This window comes from Hemitrygon akajei, chromosome 24 (genome assembly GCF_048418815.1).
Source record: "Hemitrygon akajei chromosome 24, sHemAka1.3, whole genome shotgun sequence".
Lineage (NCBI taxonomy): Eukaryota > Metazoa > Chordata > Chondrichthyes > Myliobatiformes > Dasyatidae > Hemitrygon > Hemitrygon akajei.
Genome location: NC_133147.1, coordinates 43,678,556 through 43,695,981, shown reverse-complemented (window position 1 = coordinate 43,695,981; position 17,426 = coordinate 43,678,556). Strand labels below are relative to the sequence as shown.

Here is a 17,426-nt window from a genome sequence, read left to right as displayed (position 1 = left end):
CCTCTCTTCACCCCCTCTCCCCTTCTCCATCCCCTCCCCCCTCCTCAACCCTTCTCCCTCCCACACTCTCCCCTTCCCTCCCTTTCTCTCCTCCCCCAACTCAATCCCCCTCTTCCATCCTCACCCCCTCTGCATCCCCCTCCCCTCCTCACCCCTTCTCCATCCCCTCCTCCCACCCTCTCTCCTTCTCCATTCCCCTTCCCTTCTCACCCCCCTCCATCCCCCTCCCCTCCTCACCCCTTCTCCATCCCCTCCTCCCTCCACCCCCTCTCCTTCTCCATTCCCCTCTCCCCCTCTCCCCTTCCTCTTCCCCCTCTCACCCCTTCTCCCTCCCACACTCTCCCTTTCTCCCCTTCCCTCCCTTTCTCTCCCCTCCCTTTCCCTTCCCTCCTCACCCCCTCTCCATCCCCCTCCCCTCCTCACCCTCCTCCCCACCTCTCTTCCCTTCCACTTCCCTCCCCTTCTCCTTCTCCATTCCCCTCCCCTCTCCCTTCCCTCCCCATCTCCCTCCCCCCTCTCTCCCCTCCCCTCCTCCCCTTCCCTTCCCTCTCCCCCCCTTCCCCCTCCCCTCCCTCTCCCCTTCCTCCTCCCCTCTCTCCCTTCCTCCTCACCCCTTCTCCCTCCCACACTCTCCTTTCTCCCCTTCCCTCCCTTTCTCTCCTCCCCTCTTCCCTCACCCCCTCTCCATCCTCCTCCCCTCCTCCCACCCTCTCTCCCTCCCCCTCCCCTCTCCCTTCCCTTCCCTCCCCATCTCCCCTCCCCTCTCCCCCCTTCCCCTCTCCCCCCTTCCCCTCTCCCCCTTCCCCTCTCCCTCTCTCCCCTCCCCCTTCCCTCCCCTCTCCCCTCCTCCCCTTCCCCCTCTCCCCTCCTCCCCTTCCCCCTCTCCCTCTCCCCACCCCTTCCCTTCCCCACTCTCCTCTCCCCTCTCCCCCTCTCCCCTTCCCCCTCCCCCCTCCCCCTCCATCCCCCACTCCTCCCCCACTCCTCCCCCTCCATCCCCCACTCTTCCCCTCTATCCAATTCTCCCTCTCCCACCCCTACTCTCCCATCCCCCACTCTCCGTCCCTATCCCTTCTTTCCCTCTCCCTCCTCATTGGATAGCTCGATGTCTGCCATTGGATGACAGCCCATATTACCGCCACCCAACGTCTGATCGACAGTCGAACTTCCAATTGACTTTGACTTTGTTCCAATTGCAGTAGGCGGGTAATACAGAGCGAACCAATAAGAGGCTGGAATGGGTTAAGTGCGGCATGAGTCTTGTCCAATGACACAGACATGGCTGTAGGTCCGGGTGGGAAGCGGCGCGAGCAGTGTCTGCGCTAAGTACGTCACTTAGATGAGCGAGCGAACGAACGGTGACGTCATTAGCGCGCGCGGAATCGCAGCGAGGGACCGGAGAGACGGCTCGGTGCGGATCGTTGGTGAGTGGGCGTGAGGAGAGGCGGGGGCGGTTGCCTGGTCCCGGTGCTCCCCATTGGTTGGTTGGCTGGCTTCTCTCGCACCATTGGCCCATCTTCTTACCCCTTTTCCCACATTGCTCTTGGTCCCTCATTGGTGTCCCCGAGAGCCCCCTCTCCCACCATTGGTAGGCCCCATTAACCCCGTTGATTGGCCCCTTGCCCCCTCTTCCCCCCCAGTTGGTTGCCTCTCCCGGGTCCCCTCTTCCTCACATTGGTTTGCCCTGTTAGCCCTGTCTTCCCCATTGGTTGGCCCCTTGCCCCCTCTTTCCCCCCCAGTTGGTTGCCTCTCCCGGGTCCCCTCTTCCTCACATTGGTTTGCCCTGTTAGCCCTGTCTTCCCCATTGGTTGGCCCCTTGTCCCCTCCTCCCCTCCACAGTTGGTTGGCCCCTCTGGGCCCACCCTCCCATTGATTTGCCCCGTTAACCCCCTCTTCCCCTCCCATTGATTTGCCCCATTAACCCCATCTTCCCCTCCCATTGGTTGGCCCCAATAATCCCCTCATTGGTTGGCCATGTTAACCCCTTCCCCCTGTTGGTTGGCCCCTTGTCCCCTCTTCCCCTCAGTTAGTTGGCCCCCCTGGGCCCCCTCTTCCTCCCATAGGATGGACGGGGAAAATGCTGTATACATGGCGGAGGAGGGGTTGGATCTGGTGTGTAGATTACCACTCTTGCCTGGCTGCCGGGAACGCCAAACCCCTTTTCAGTTTTCTGACAGTGACCGGATGTTCTCCGTATCCCTGTTTCTGGCAACAGAGGCGTGATGTCGCTGGCAGACGAGCTGCTGGCAGACTTGGAGGAAGCGGCGGCTGAGGATGCAGAGGAGACATATGTCGACGAGGAGGAGGATGGCGTGGCCGTTGAAGTGCTGGAGGAGGAGATGCCAGAGGCAGATGCTGACTCCATCAAGAGCATTGCTAAACTGCGGGACAGCAAGCTGGTGGGTGGCACCCCGGTCTGCGAGAGGACCTTTGGCGCACTGACACTGCACCGAATAAAACTGAACTTTCTCTGTCTCACTAACACCTCCATCTCCACCACTGGCAGCACCTTCCAGCCTCTATCTCACTAACACCTCCATCACCACCACTGGCAGCACCTTCCAGCCCCTATCTCACTAACACCTCCATCTCCACCACTGGCAGCACCTTCCTGCCCCAATCTCACTAACACCTCCATCACCACCACTGGCAGCACCTTCCAACCCTTATCTCACTAACACCTCCATCACCACCACTGGCAGCACCTTCCGGCCCCTATCTCACTAACACCTCCATCACCACCACTGGCAGCACCTTCCGGCCCCTATCTCACTAACACCTCCATCACCACCACTGGCAGCACCTTCCAGCCCCTATCTCACTAACACCTCCATCACCACCACTGGCAGCACCTTCCAGCCCCTATCTCACTAACACCTCCATCACCACCACTGGCAGCACCTTCCAGCCCCTATCTCACTAACACCTCCATCACCACCACTGGCAGCACATTCCAGCCCCCATCTCACTAACATCTCCATCACCACAACTGGCAGCACCTTCCAGCCCCTATTTCACTAACACCTCCATCACCACCACTGGCAGCACATTCCAGCCTCTATCTCACTAGCACCTCCATCACCACCACTGGCAGCACCTTCCAACCCTTATCTCACTAACACCTCCATCAACACCACTGGCAGCACCTTCCGGCCCCTATCTCACTAACACCTCCATCACCACCACTGGCAGCACCTTCCGGCCCCTATCTCACTAACACCTCCATCACCACCACTGGCAGCACCTTCCAGCCCCTATCTCACTAACACCTCCATCACCACCACTGGCAGCACCTTCCAGCCCCTATCTCACTAACACCTCCATCACCACCACTGGCAGCACCTTCCGGCCCCTATCTCACTAACACCTCCATCACCACCACTGGCAGCACCTTCCGGCCCCTATCTCACTAACACCTCCATCACCACCACTGGCAGCACCTTCCAGCCCCTATCTCACTAACACCTCCATCACCACCACTGGCAGCAACTTCCAGCCCCTATCTCACTAACACCTCCATCACCACCACTGGCAGCACCTTCCAGCCCCTATCTCACTAACACCTCCATCACCACCACTGGCAGCACATTCCAGCCTCTATCTCACTAGCACCTCCATCACCACCACTGGCAGCACCTTCCAGCCCCTATCTCACTAACACCTCCATCACCACCACTGGCAGCACCTTCCAGCCCCTATCTCACTAACACCTCCATCACCACCACTGGCAGCACGTTCCAGCCCCTATCTCACTAACACCTCCATCACCACCACTGGCAGCACCTTCCAGCCCCTATCTCACTAACACCTCCATCACCACCACTGGCAGCACCTTCCAGCCCCTATCTCACTAACACCTCCATCACCACCACTGGCAGCACCTTCCAGCCCCTATCTCACTAACACCTCCATCACCACCACTGGCAGCACCTTCCGGCCCCTATCTCACTAACACCCCCATCACCACCTCTGGCAGCACCTTCCGGCCCCTATCTCACTAACACCTCCATCACCACCACTGGCAGCACCTTCCGGCCCCTATCTCACTAACACCTCCATCACCACCACTGGCAGCACCTTCCGGCCCCTATCTCACTAAACCTCCATCACCACCACTGGCAGCACCTTCCAGCCCCTATCTCACTAACACCTCCATCACCACCACTGGCAGCACCTTCCAGCCTCTATCTCACTAACACCTCCATCACCACCACTGGCAGCACCTTCCAGCCCCTATCTCACTAACACCTCCATCACCACCACTGGCAGCACCTTCCGGCCCCTATCTCACTAACACCTCCATCTCCACCACTGGCAGCACCTTCCTGCCCCAATCTCACTAACACCTCCATCACCACCACTGGCAGCACCTTCCAACCCTTATCTCACTAACACCTCCATCACCACCACTGGCAGCACCTTCCGGCCCCTATCTCACTAACACCTCCATCACCACCACTGGCAGCACCTTCCAGCCCCTATCTCACTAACACCTCCATCACCACCACTGGCAGCACCTTCCAGCCTCTATCTCACTAACACCTCCATCACCACCACTGGCAGCACCTTCCAGCCTCTATCTCACTAACACCTCCATCACCACCACTGGCAGCACCTTCCAGCCTCTATCTCACTAACACCTCCATCACCACCACTGGCAGCACCTTCCAGCCTCTATCTCACTAACACCTCCATCACCACCACTGGCAGCACCTTCCAGCCTCTATCTCACTAACACCTCCATCACCACCACTGGCAGCACCTTCCAGCCCTTATCTCACTAACACCTCCATCACCACCACTGGCAGCACCTTCCAGCCCCTATCTCACTAACACCTCCATCACCACCACTGGCAGCACCTTCCAGCCTCTATCTCACTAACACCTCCATCACCACCACTGGCAGCACCTTCCAGCCCCTATCTCACTAACACCTCCATCACCACCACTGGCAGCACCTTCCAGCCTCTATCTCACTAACACCTCCATCACCACCACTGGCAGCACCTTCCAGCCCCTATCTCACTAACACCTCCATCACCACCACTGGCAGCACCTTCCAGCCTCTATCTCACTAACACCTCCATCACCACCACTGGCAGCACCTTCCAGCCCTTATCTCACTAACATCTCCATCACCACCACTGGCAGCACCTTCCGGCCCCTATCTCACTAACACCTCCATCACCACCACTGGCAGCACATTCCAGCCCCTATCTCACTAACACCTCCATCACCACCACTGGCAGCACCTTCCAGCACCTATCTCACTAACACCTCCATCACCACCACTGGCAGCACATTCCAGCCTCTATCTCACTAGCACCTCCATCACCACCACTGGCAGCACCTTCCAGCCCCTATCTCACTAACACCTCCATCACCACCACTGGCAGCACCTTCCAGCACCTATCTCACTAACACCTCCATCACCACCACTGGCAGCACATTCCAGCCTCTATCTCACTAGCACCTCCATCACCACCACTGGCAGCACCTTCCAGCCCCTATCTCACTAACACCTCCATCACCACCACTGGCAGCACCTTCCAGCCCCTATCTCACTAACACCTCCATCACCACCACTGGCAGCACCTTCCAGCCCCTATCTCACTAACACCTCCATCACCACCACTGGCAGCACATTCCAGCCCCTATCTCACTAACACCTCCATCACCACCACTGGCAGCACCTTCCAGCCCCTATCTCACAAACACCTCCATCACCACCACTGGCAGCACCTTCCAGCCCCTATCTCACTAACACTTCCATCACCACCACTGGCAGCACCTTCCAGCCTCTATCTCACTAACACCTCCATCACCACCACTGGCAGCACCTTCCAGCCTCTATCTCACTAACACCTCCATCACCACCGCTGGTAGCATATTCCGGCCTCTATCTCACTAACACCTCCATCACCACCACTGGCAGCACCTTCCAGCCCCTATCTCACTAACACCTCCATCACCACCACTGGCAGCACCTTCCAGCCCTTATCTCACTAACACCTCCATCACCACCGCTGGTAGCATATTCCGGCCTCTATCTCACTAACACCTCCATCACCACCACTGGCAGCACCTTCCAGCCCCTATCTCACTAACACCTCCATCTCCACCACTGGCAGCACCTTCCGGCCCCTATCTCACTAACACCTCCATCACCACCACTGGCAGCACCTTCCAGCCCTTATCTCACTAACACCTCCATCACCACCACTGGCAGCACCTTCCGGCCCCTATCTCACTAACACCTCCATCACCACCACTGGCAGCACCTTCCAGCCCTTATCTCACTAACACCTCCATCACCACCACTGGCAGCACCTTCCGGCCCCTATCTCACTAACACCTCCATCACCACCACTGGCAGCACCTTCCGGCCCCTATCTCACTAACACCTCCATCACCACCACTGGCAGCACCTTCCAGCCTCTATCTCACTAACACCTCCATCACCACCACTGGCAGCACCTTCCAGCCCTTATCTCACTAACACCTCCATCACCACCACTGGCAGCACCTTCCGGCCCCTATCTCACTAACACCTCCATCACCACCGCTGGTAGCATATTCCGGCCTCTATCTCACTAACACCTCCATCACCACCACTGGCAGCACCTTCCAGCCCCTATCTCACTAACACCTCCATCACCACCACTGGCAGCACCTTCCAGCCCTTATCTCACTAACACCTCCATCACCACCGCTGGTAGCATATTCCGGCCTCTATCTCACTAACACCTCCATCACCACCACTGGCAGCACCTTCCAGCCCCTATCTCACTAACACCTCCATCTCCACCACTGGCAGCACCTTCCGGCCCCTATCTCACTAACACCTCCATCACCACCACTGGCAGCACCTTCCAGCCCTTATCTCACTAACACCTCCATCACCACCACTGGCAGCACCTTCCGGCCCCTATCTCACTAACACCTCCATCACCACCACTGGCAGCACCTTCCAGCCCTTATCTCACTAACACCTCCATCACCACCACTGGCAGCACCTTCCGGCCCCTATCTCACTAACACCTCCATCACCACCACTGGCAGCACCTTCCGGCCCCTATCTCACTAACACCTCCATCACCACCACTGGCAGCACCTTCCAGCCTCTATCTCACTAACACCTCCATCACCACCACTGGCAGCACCTTCCAGCCTCTATCTCACTAACACCTCCATCACCACCACTGGCAGCACCTTCCAGCCTCTATCTCACTAACACCTCCATCACCACCACTGGCAGCACCTTCCAGCCTCTATCTCACTAACACCTCCATCACCACCACTGGCAGCACCTTCCAGCCCCTATCTCACTAACACCTCCATCACCACCACTGGCAGCACATTCCAGCCCCTATCTCACTAACACCTCCATCACCACCACTGGCAGCACCTTCCAGCCTCTATCTCACTAACACCTCCATCACCACCACTGGTAGCACCTTCCGGCCCCTATCTCACTAACACCTCCATCACCACCACTGGCAGCACCTTCCAGCCCCTATCTCACTAACACCTCCATCACCACCACTGGCAGCACTTTCCAGCCCCTATCTCACTAACACCTCCATCACCACCGCTGGCAGCACCTTCCAGCCCCTATCTCACTTTCACCTCCATCACCACCACTGGCAGCACATTCCAGCCCCTATCTCACTAACACCTCCATCACCACCACTGGCAGCACCTTCCAGCCCCTATCTCACAAACACCTCCATCACCATCACTGGCAGCACTTTCCAGCCCTTATCTCACTAACATCTCCATCACCACCACTGGCAGCACATTCCAGCCCCTATCTCACTAACACCTCCATCACCACCGCTGGCAGCACCTTCCAGCCCCTATCTCACTTTCACCTCCATCACCACCACTGGCAGCACATTCCAGCCCCTATCTCACTAACACCTCCATCACCACCACTGGCAGCACCTTCCAGCCCCTATCTCACAAACACCTCCATCACCACCGCTGGCAGCACATTCCAGCCCCTATCTCACTAACACCTCCAGCACCACCACTGGCAGCACCTTCCAGCCCCTATCTCACTAACACCTCCATCACCATCACTGGCAGCACTTTCCAGCCCTTATCTCACTAACACCTCCATCACCACCGCTGGCAGCACATTCCAGCCCCTATCTCACTAACACCTCCAGCACCACCACTGGCAGCACCTTCCAGCCCCTATCTCACTAACACCTCCATCATAACCACTGGCAGCGCCTTCCAGCCTCTATCTCACTAACACCTCCATCACCACCACTGGCAGCACCTTCCGGCCCCTATCTCACTAACACCTCCATCACCACCACTGGTACATCCTGAAATTCTTTTTCTTCCCAGACATTCCATACGATCCGGGGCTTGCGCTCTCCTTGTTTCACATACTCAGTGATTTACAAACAGCTTCTTCCTCCCCACTATCAGATTTCTGAACATTATCTCACAATTCCTCTTTAGCGGCCCCTATCTCACTAACACCTCCATCACCACCACTGGTAGCACCTTCCGGCCCCTATCTCACTAACACCTCCAGCACCACCGCTGTCCAGGCACCCACCTCTGTTTGTAATTTTAAAAACTTCCGTTTCACTTCTCCTTTGAATACTCCCCCTCACCTTAAATGCAGGCCCTCTTGTGTTGGATATTCTCACCTTGGGCCAACAGTTACTGTCTGCCTCTCGTAATGGTATAAACTTCTGTTAGCTCTTCCCAAAGCCTCCCTCCCCCCTATTCCATAATATGAGAGATTCTGCAGGTGCTGGAAATCCAGAGCAACACACACAAGATGCTGGAGGAACTCAGCAGGTCAGGTAACATCTGTGGAAAAGAGTACAGTCGACATTTTGGGCCAGTCTTGATGAAGATTCCCAGCTGGAAAAATGTCGACTGTTCACTCTTGCATTGATGCTGCCTGGCCTGCTGAGCTCCACCAGCATTTGTGGGTGTTGTTCCCTTTCCATAAGACATCGCTTGTTCATTATGTCACATGCTGTTATGGTGTTTGCACCTGATGTCATCTGGAGATGACACATTGATTAGCTGAGGAGTGCAGAGTCGATTGTTGGAGAAGAAAGGTGACCAGAGCTGTCAGAACAACTTCCTGTAGTCCCAGAGTCAACTCCTACAACCTCCACAGAGAAGGTTCCAGAACCTGAAATTGTTTCACAGCCATGAGTGTCATCTGCCAAGCACAGTGACCACCCCCCCCCCCCCCCCCTGTAATAAGTCCTCCACAGCGTTTAAATCTTCAGGCCTGAATGAGACGATATAAAATTTCCAACACTGTGGATGTCTATCATTTGTTCATTATGGCCATGTCGAATAATCTTTCTGATCATGCCCTTTCCATTACCATGACTATTCTTGGCAAAATTTTCTACAGAAGTAGCCTTCTGGGCCGTGTATTTACCAGTTGGTGACCCCAGCTATTGTAAATACTCTTCAGAGATTGTCTGCCTGGCGTCAGGGGTCGCATAACCAGAACTTGTGATATGCACCGGCTGCTCATACAAAAGCCATCCACCATGGCTTCACGTGATCCTGATCGGTGTGGCTAAGCAGGTGCTACGTACATCTTGCCCAAGGGTGACGTGCAGGCTAGCAGAGGGAAAGAGCAACTTGCATCTGCCTCAGTAGAAATGTATCTGCAGTCTGCCACCCATCCTTAAGACATAGGAGCAGAGTTAGGCCATTCAGTCCATCAAGTCTTGGTAAGACAGCTAGTCTGACCTCTGGTTGGGAAAACATTGGAGTCAAATGAGAAGGATGAGGTTTCAGGGTAACTGGGGGTACATGGTAAAATAGAATGGTTTCCTTAAAGAAAAAAATCTTACCTAACAAATCTGTTGGAATTTTTTGAAGAAATAATAAGCAGGAGAGACAAAGGAGAATTGGTTGATGTTGTGTACTTGGATTTTCAGAAGGCCTTTGACAAAGTTCCACACATGAGGCTTCTTAACAAGCTACACAAAAGATTCTAGCATGGATGAAGCAGTGGCTGATGGGCAGGAGACTAGGAATAAAGGGAGACATTTCTGGCTGGCTGCTGGTGACTAGTGGTATTGCACAGGGGTCTGTACTGGGACTGTTTCTTTTTACATTATGTATCAATGATTTGGATGAAGAATTGGTGGCTTTGTGGCCAAGTTTGTGGACGATATGAAGATAACTGGAGGGGCAAGTAGTATTGAGGAAGAAGAGAGGCTGCAGAAGCACTGAGACATAGTAGGAGACCGTGCAAAGAAACATAAGATGGAATACAGTGTTGGGAAGTGTATGGTTCAGAAATAAAAAAACTCTGATTTTCTAAGTGAAGAGAAAATTAAAATATCTGAGGTGCAAAGGGACTTGGGAGTACAGGATTCCCTAAATATTAATTTGCATGTTGAGGAAGGCAAATACAATGTTAGCATTCATTTTGAGAGGACTAGAATATAAAAGCAAGGATGTAATGTTGAGGCTTTAAAGCACTGGTGAGGCCTCACTTGGAGTATTGTGAGCAGTTTTGGACCTCTAATCTAAGAAAGGATGTGCTGACACTGGAGAGGGTTCAAAGGAGGGTCACAAAAATAATTCCAGGATTGAAAGGCTTATCATATGAGGAGCATTTGATAGCTCTAGGTCTGTACTCACTGGAGTTTAGAAGAATCAAGGGTGATCTCATTGAAACCTGTCAAATGTTGAAAGGCCTCGAGTGGATGTGGAGAGCAGTGGGGGAGTCTTAAGACTAGAGGACACAGCCCCAGATTAGAGAGCTGTCCTTTTAGATGGGAGGAATTTCTTCAGCCAGAGAGTGGTGAATCTGTGGAATTGTGTGCCATAGGTGACTGCAAAGGCTAAGTCATTGGCTAAGGCAGAAGTTGACAGATTAGTCAGGAACAAAGGGATACTGGAAGAAGGCAGGAGATCCAGACTGAGAGGGAACTGGATCAGCCATAGTAAATTGGCAGAGTAGACTCGATGGGCCAGATGGCCTAAATCTGCTCCTATATCTTCTCTGTAATTTGACATAGCTGATTTCCTTTCCCTCTCAATACCATTCTCTTGCCTTCTCCCTATAACCCCTCTATTCCCTCTCCCCCTTCCTCCCTCCCTCATTCTCCCCATTCCCCTCTTCTCACAGCCCTGCTCTCTCCATGCCAAATTTCTGGCCAGGTGTGTGTGCTTTAAGGCTCTTGTGATGTCTGCCCACTGCAGTGTGTACGGTGGGCAGAGCTATGGATCATTTGCTGGCAGTAGAGATTGATCAAAATTCAGTATTGTGTTTGGTACAGACAATGTGGGCTAAAGGCCCTGTGAATCAACGTACACTAAACAATCTCCCAATCTCCCTCGTCATGGCCCTTGCTCCACTGCACTTTCTCTGAAACTAACAATCTCTGAATCATCTTTATTATCACCGACAGATGTCTTGACCTTCCCCTTCCCCCCCCCCCACACTATCTGCAGGGATTGTTCCCTCCGCCATTCCCTTGTCCCCTCTGCAGGGATTGTTCCCTCCGCCATTCTCTTGTCCCCTCTGCAGGGATTGTTCCCTCCGCCATTCCCTTGTCCCTCTGCAGGGATTGTTCCCTCCGCGATTCCCTTGTCCCTCTGCAGGGATTGTTCCCTCCGCCATTCCCTTGTCCCTCTGCAGGGATTGTTCCCTCCGCGATTCCCTTGTCTCTCTGCAGGGATTGTTCCCTCCGCGATTCCCTAGTCTCTCTGCAGGGATTGTTCCCTCCGCCATTCCCTTGTCCCTCTGCAGGGATTGTTCCCTCCGCCATTCCCTTGTCCCTCTGCAGGGATTGTTCCCTCCGCCATTCCCTTGTCCCTCTGCAGGGATTGTTCCCTCCGCCATTCCCTTGTCCCTCTGCAGGGATTGTTCCCTCAGCGATTCCCTTGTCCCTCTGCAGGGATTGTTCCCTCAGCGATTCCCTTGTCCCTCTGCAGGGATTGTTCCCTCCGCGATTTTCTTGTCCCTCTGCAGGGATTGTTCCCTCCGCCATTCCCTTGTCCATTCATCCCTCCCAGAACTTGTCAAGCACCCCAAGTGTAACTCTCGCCCATTCACCACCATCCACCGTGGGCGGGACTTCTCGATGACCAAACATTTTAAATTTCATTCCTATTCCTGTTCCGACATGTCGGTCAATGGCACGATGAGGTCATCTTCAGGGCAAAGGAGTAACACTTTATATTCCATCTAGATAGCCTCAAACTTGATGACATGAATATTGATTTCATATTCTGGTAAACAAACTCATCCTACCATTCTATTCTGTGCTGTGGCCTCTTACCTCTTCTCATCTTCAAAAGGTGTCATCCATCATTAAGGACCTTCATCACCCTCTTCTCATCAAGGAGCAGGTACAGGAACCTGAAGACAATCTTAATGATTCAGAACAACCTCTTTCCCTCTGCCATCAGACAATGAACCCAAGATTGCCTCTTGTTTTGCTCTCATTTTACACTATTTAATTTTTTCACATACCCTTCTTAATGTAGCTGATAAGATTTTTTATGATTTAAAAAAAATGATTTTCTGCCCTGTCCTGCTGCCACTTAACAACCAATTTCACAAGATATGCCAGCGATTTTGCGCCACTGTCCGTAAGGAGTTTACACATTCTCCCCATCACCACGTGGATGTCTTCCGGATGCTGATAATTTACTTTCCACTTTGCAGTTTGCAGACATCATTTCCAAAGTGGGCGAATACATTGGCAAGCAGCGTAAAACGGAAGGTGGGTATGCATTCAAGCTTGGGAGGAACAGAAGAGGGTGGGACGTGATGTGACTAAGCTCTGCGATAGTTGGTGCAAAGAATTCCCACCAGACCCTGTCCCGTGCTCTCTTCGATCCCACCGGGACCCCGTCCCATGTGACACCCAGGAGATGTATAAACTTGGGGAGTGGAGTGTTAAATGTAAACACACTCCCTGGTACTGAGGGAGTGTCACACTGTCTAGGGAGGTGTATGTATTCGGGGAATGGAGTGTTAAACCACAGACACACACTCCCCGGTACTGAGGGAGTGTTACACTGTCTAGGGGGATGTATGTATTTGGGGTGTTATGAACCCCGTAAGTGGGTATCTTACCAGCAAAGATAGGAGTATCTGTTGAAGTCTGATGATACTATTTTTAACAGTATTTATTAGTAAAAATACACAAAAATAATATCAATACAAATATACAGATAATATACGTCATCAATACTAAACCTAAAAGTGCGGGTATAATAATAATCAATAAGAAATAAGCTCTATCGTTGTCTAGGGGATAATGAATTGTCCGATGGAAATATAAAGTTCAGTTCAGTTCATGCAGGCTGCAGTAGTTGTTGTTCACGGTGTTGCAATTGTTGGAGAGAGAGAGAGAGAGAGTAACAGCTATTGACTTGCCGACTTTCCTTTTCGATCTTGATCCGTCGATGCGTTGTTGTTGTGGCCATTCACGTATGACCCCTCCGTCCTTTAGCTAGACCGTTCCGTGGAGGACTCGTCACCCAGGCAAGGGTGGACACGCACACAAGCCCCCACCGGTCTCGTAGCGTCTCTCCTGGTGCGTCTGAGGGGTGTTCCCCAGACCCTACTTTTATCCCCACTCACGGGGTCTCAGGTGTCAATCAGGTTGGGATGATGCAACACATCAACCAGCCCTCTCTGGCTGCCCCCTGAGGGGTTTCAATGAATAGAACAGTACTCAATAAACAATCCTTCTCCACGAGACAATAGCAGTAATCTCTCTTTTTGTCAATAGGAGACATTCCAACCTGTGGGCCTCTCTCTCATTATTTTTTCATGAGCGTTGTCAATAATAACTGCCTTTGCTGTTATCCTGTGTCTCTCTCATCTCCCTTGATAACAGCATCGGAATAGTAGCGATTTGCGATTCTCCAAAAGGGTGGGGGGGGGGGCTTTGGTGATTCTGTACCCTTCTGCCCATCAGAATTGCTCATCATTCGTAACGGGAATGGAGGAATGGTGTATTAAGCCACTGACATACACTCCCCGGTACTGAGGGAGTGTCACACTGTCTGGGGAGATGTATATACTCGGGGAATGGAGTACTAAACCACCGACACACACTCCCCGATACTGAGGGAGTGTCACACTGTCTGGGGAGATGTATATACTCGGGGAATGGAGTGTTAAACCACAGACACTCACTCTCCGGTACTGAGGGAGTGTCACACTGTCTGGGGAGATGTATATACTCGGGGAATGGAGTACTAAACCACCGACACACACTCCCCGATACTGAGGGAGTGTCACACTGTCTGGGGAGATGTATATACTCGGGGAATGGAGTACTAAACCACCGACACACACTCCCCGGTACTGAGGGAGTGTCACACTGTCTGGGGAGATGTATGTATTCGGGGAATGGAGTGTTAAACCACAGACACACACTCCCCGCTACTGAGGGAGTGTCACACTGGGGAGATGTATGTTACAGTTTTAATTTTGATCTCTCTTCACCCCAATCAGTGACAGGCCCCGTGGAATCAGATCCAGAGTATAAGCTAATTGTGGATGCTAATAATCTGACCGTGGAGATCGATAATGAGATAAGTACGACATCTCTTCTGCAGCCCTTTGCTATATTGTTGTACAGAGTCAGAAACTATGCACAGTTATTCCGGTGTGAGTGACCAGAGGATACAAAGATGGGAACTGTGCACTTGGTCCCAGTGTGGATCTGATCTAGGGAGACAGGAACTATGCACGGTGCTTCTGATGTGAGCCTGACCCGGGGGATAAGGAGACAGGAACCATACTGTTGGTCCCAGTGTAGGTCTTACCCAGGAGTATGGAGATGGGCACGGTGTTCCCAGTTTGAGTTTGACGCAGGGGATATGGAGATAGGAACTGTGTACTGTTTTCCCAGTGTGGGTCTGACCTGGGGGATATGAAAATAGGAACTGTGCATGGTGTTCCCAGTGTGGGTCTGACCCAGGGGATACAGAGCTCGGATCTGTGCATGGTACTCTCGGTGTGGGTCTTACCCAGTGGGGTATGGTGATGGGCACGGTATTCCCAGTTTGAGTCTGATGTGTACTGTTTTCCCAGTGTGCGTCTGACCCGGAGGATATGGAAATGGGAACTGTGCATGGTGTTCCGGTGTAGGTCTGACCCAGGGGTACAGAGACGCGAACCTTACACGGTGTTCCCGGTGTGGGTCTGACCCAGGGGGATATGGAGACGGGAACTGTACACGGTGTTCCCGGTGTGGGTCTGACCCAGGGGGATATGGAGATGGGAACTGTACACAGTACTCCAGGTGTGGGTCTGACCCAGGGATACAGAGACGAGAACTGTTCACAGTGTTCCCACTGTGGGTCTGACAGAGGGGGAAATAGAGATTCTGTAGTTTCCAGTGTAGTAACCAATAACTTGTTTTCTCACTTAGATATAATCCACAAGTTTGTCCGGGATAAATATTCCAAACGCTTCCCTGAGCTGGAGTCCCTTGTTCCCAGTGCACTGGACTACATCCGGACAGTCAAGGTATGACTGCAGAGTCTCGCCAATGCGCGGGCTCTTAATTCTGTAAACCTTTAACCTTTCACCCTGTCTGCTGCCCTCTGAATGTCCACAGGTTCGATGAGACACCTCTCGTCCTCCAAAACACCCATGAGTTTAGCAGAACCCCTTGTCCATCCTTCCATCCTTCCCAGTTTCAATGGGAATTTCATTTCAGTTGTATACAGTTCCATGAAGGAGGCTGCATAAGTAGACAGGGCAGTAAAGAAGGTGTACGAGACATTTGCCTTCATCGGTCGGGTGTTGAGGACCAGTCAGGAAACCATGTACTCTGGTCTGTCTGCTCTCGGAGTATTGTGTGCAGTTCTGGTTGCCCTGTTACAGGAAAGGTGGGGGGGCTTTGGAAAGGGTGCAGAAGAGATTCACCAGGATGCTGCCTGGATTAGAGAGCGTGAACTACAAGGAGAGGTTGGACGAACTTAGGTTGTTTTCTCGGAGGAACGGGGGCTGATGGGAGACCTAATAAAGGTGTTGAAAAGGTCGTTAGACAGACACATGATCTGTGGGGAACAGAGGGAGACTGAGTCCCAATGAGTGAGTGATTATAGGCAGATCAGGATAGCAGATTATTGGTGTGTTGCTAGTATCCTGGATGGATATTGCTGAGATCCTGGACAGATCCACTGTGAGGGATTGCACTTTGGAACAAGTGTGAGGGATTGCACTTTGGAACAAGTGTGAGGGATTGCACTCTGGAACAAGTGTGAGGGATTGCACTCTGGAACAAGTGTGAGGGATTGCACTTTGGAACAAGTGTGAGGGATTGCACTTTGGAAGGACAAACCAAGGTAGAACATACAAGGTAAATGTTAGGACACTGAGGAGTGCAGTAGAACAGAGGGATCTGGGAATACAGATACATAATTCCCTAAAAGTGGCGTCACAGGTAGATAGGGTTGTAAAGAGAGCATCTCGTACATTGGCCTTTATAAATCAAAGTATTGAGTGTAAGAGTTGGAATGTTACGGTGAGGTTATATAAGACATTGGTGAGACCAAATTTGGAGTATTGTGCGCAGTTTTGGTCACCTAATTACAGGAAGGATTTTAATAAGGTTGAAAGGGTGCAGAGAAGGTTCACAAGGATGTTACTGGGACTTGAGAAACTGAATTACAGAGAAAGGTTGAATAGGTTAGGACTTTATTCCCTGGAGCGTAGAAGAATGAGGGGAGATTTGATAGAGGTATATAAAATTATGATGGGCATAGATAGAGTGAATGCAAGCAGGCTTTTTCCACTGAGGCTAGGGGAGAAAAAAAACGGAGGACATGGGTTAAGGGTGAAGGGGGAAAAGTTTAAAGGGAACATTGGGGGGGGCTTCTTTACACAGAGTGGTGGGAGTGTGGAATGAGCTGCCAGATGAACTGATAAATGCGGGCTCACTTTTAACATTTAAGAAAAACTTGGACAGGTACATGGATGAGAGGGGTTTGGAGGGATATGGTCCAGGTGCAGGTCAGTGGGACTAGGCAGAAAAATGGTTCGGCACAGCCTGTTTCTGTGCTGTAATGTTCTATGGTTGTTGCTAGGATTCTGGATGGAATTTGGCTCTTTATTGGGTGAGCTGAGCATTGGTTGTGTTGTACAGGGACAAGTCAATGCCCCATTGGTGACCAGTCCGTCTGTACAGGCTGTCCTGCATCCTGCTCACATCCTACCTCCTGTTGTGTGATCCTTCCTCTCCTTCTAGGAATTGGGGAATAATCTGGACCGGTGCAAGAACAACGAGAACTTGCAGCAGATCCTGACCAACGCCACCATCATGGTGGTCAGTGTGACAGCCTCCACCACGCAGGGGTAAGAGGGAGGGGCAAAGAGAGTGACATGGAGGGAGGAGATGGGCAAGGTGGCAGAGAGTTTGGATGGGGAGGGGTGT

General features: G+C 52.5%; 1 protein-coding gene across 1 annotated transcript in view; it reads left to right on the top strand.

The window, feature by feature from the left end:
• The first annotated feature begins 1,265 nt into the window (after nt 1-1,265).
• prpf31 (PRP31 pre-mRNA processing factor 31 homolog (yeast)) overlaps nt 1,266-17,426 on the top strand; it is a 31,474-nt gene continuing 15,313 nt past the window's right edge. The window contains exons 1-6 of the mRNA XM_073028705.1: nt 1,266-1,424; nt 2,216-2,399; nt 12,689-12,746; nt 14,495-14,578; nt 15,417-15,514; nt 17,241-17,347. Coding sequence (XP_072884806.1) covers nt 2,223-2,399; nt 12,689-12,746; nt 14,495-14,578; nt 15,417-15,514; nt 17,241-17,347 — 524 coding nt within the window. The 5' untranslated portion in view covers nt 1,266-1,424; nt 2,216-2,222. The remainder of the gene's footprint in view (nt 1,425-2,215; nt 2,400-12,688; nt 12,747-14,494; nt 14,579-15,416; nt 15,515-17,240; nt 17,348-17,426) is intronic.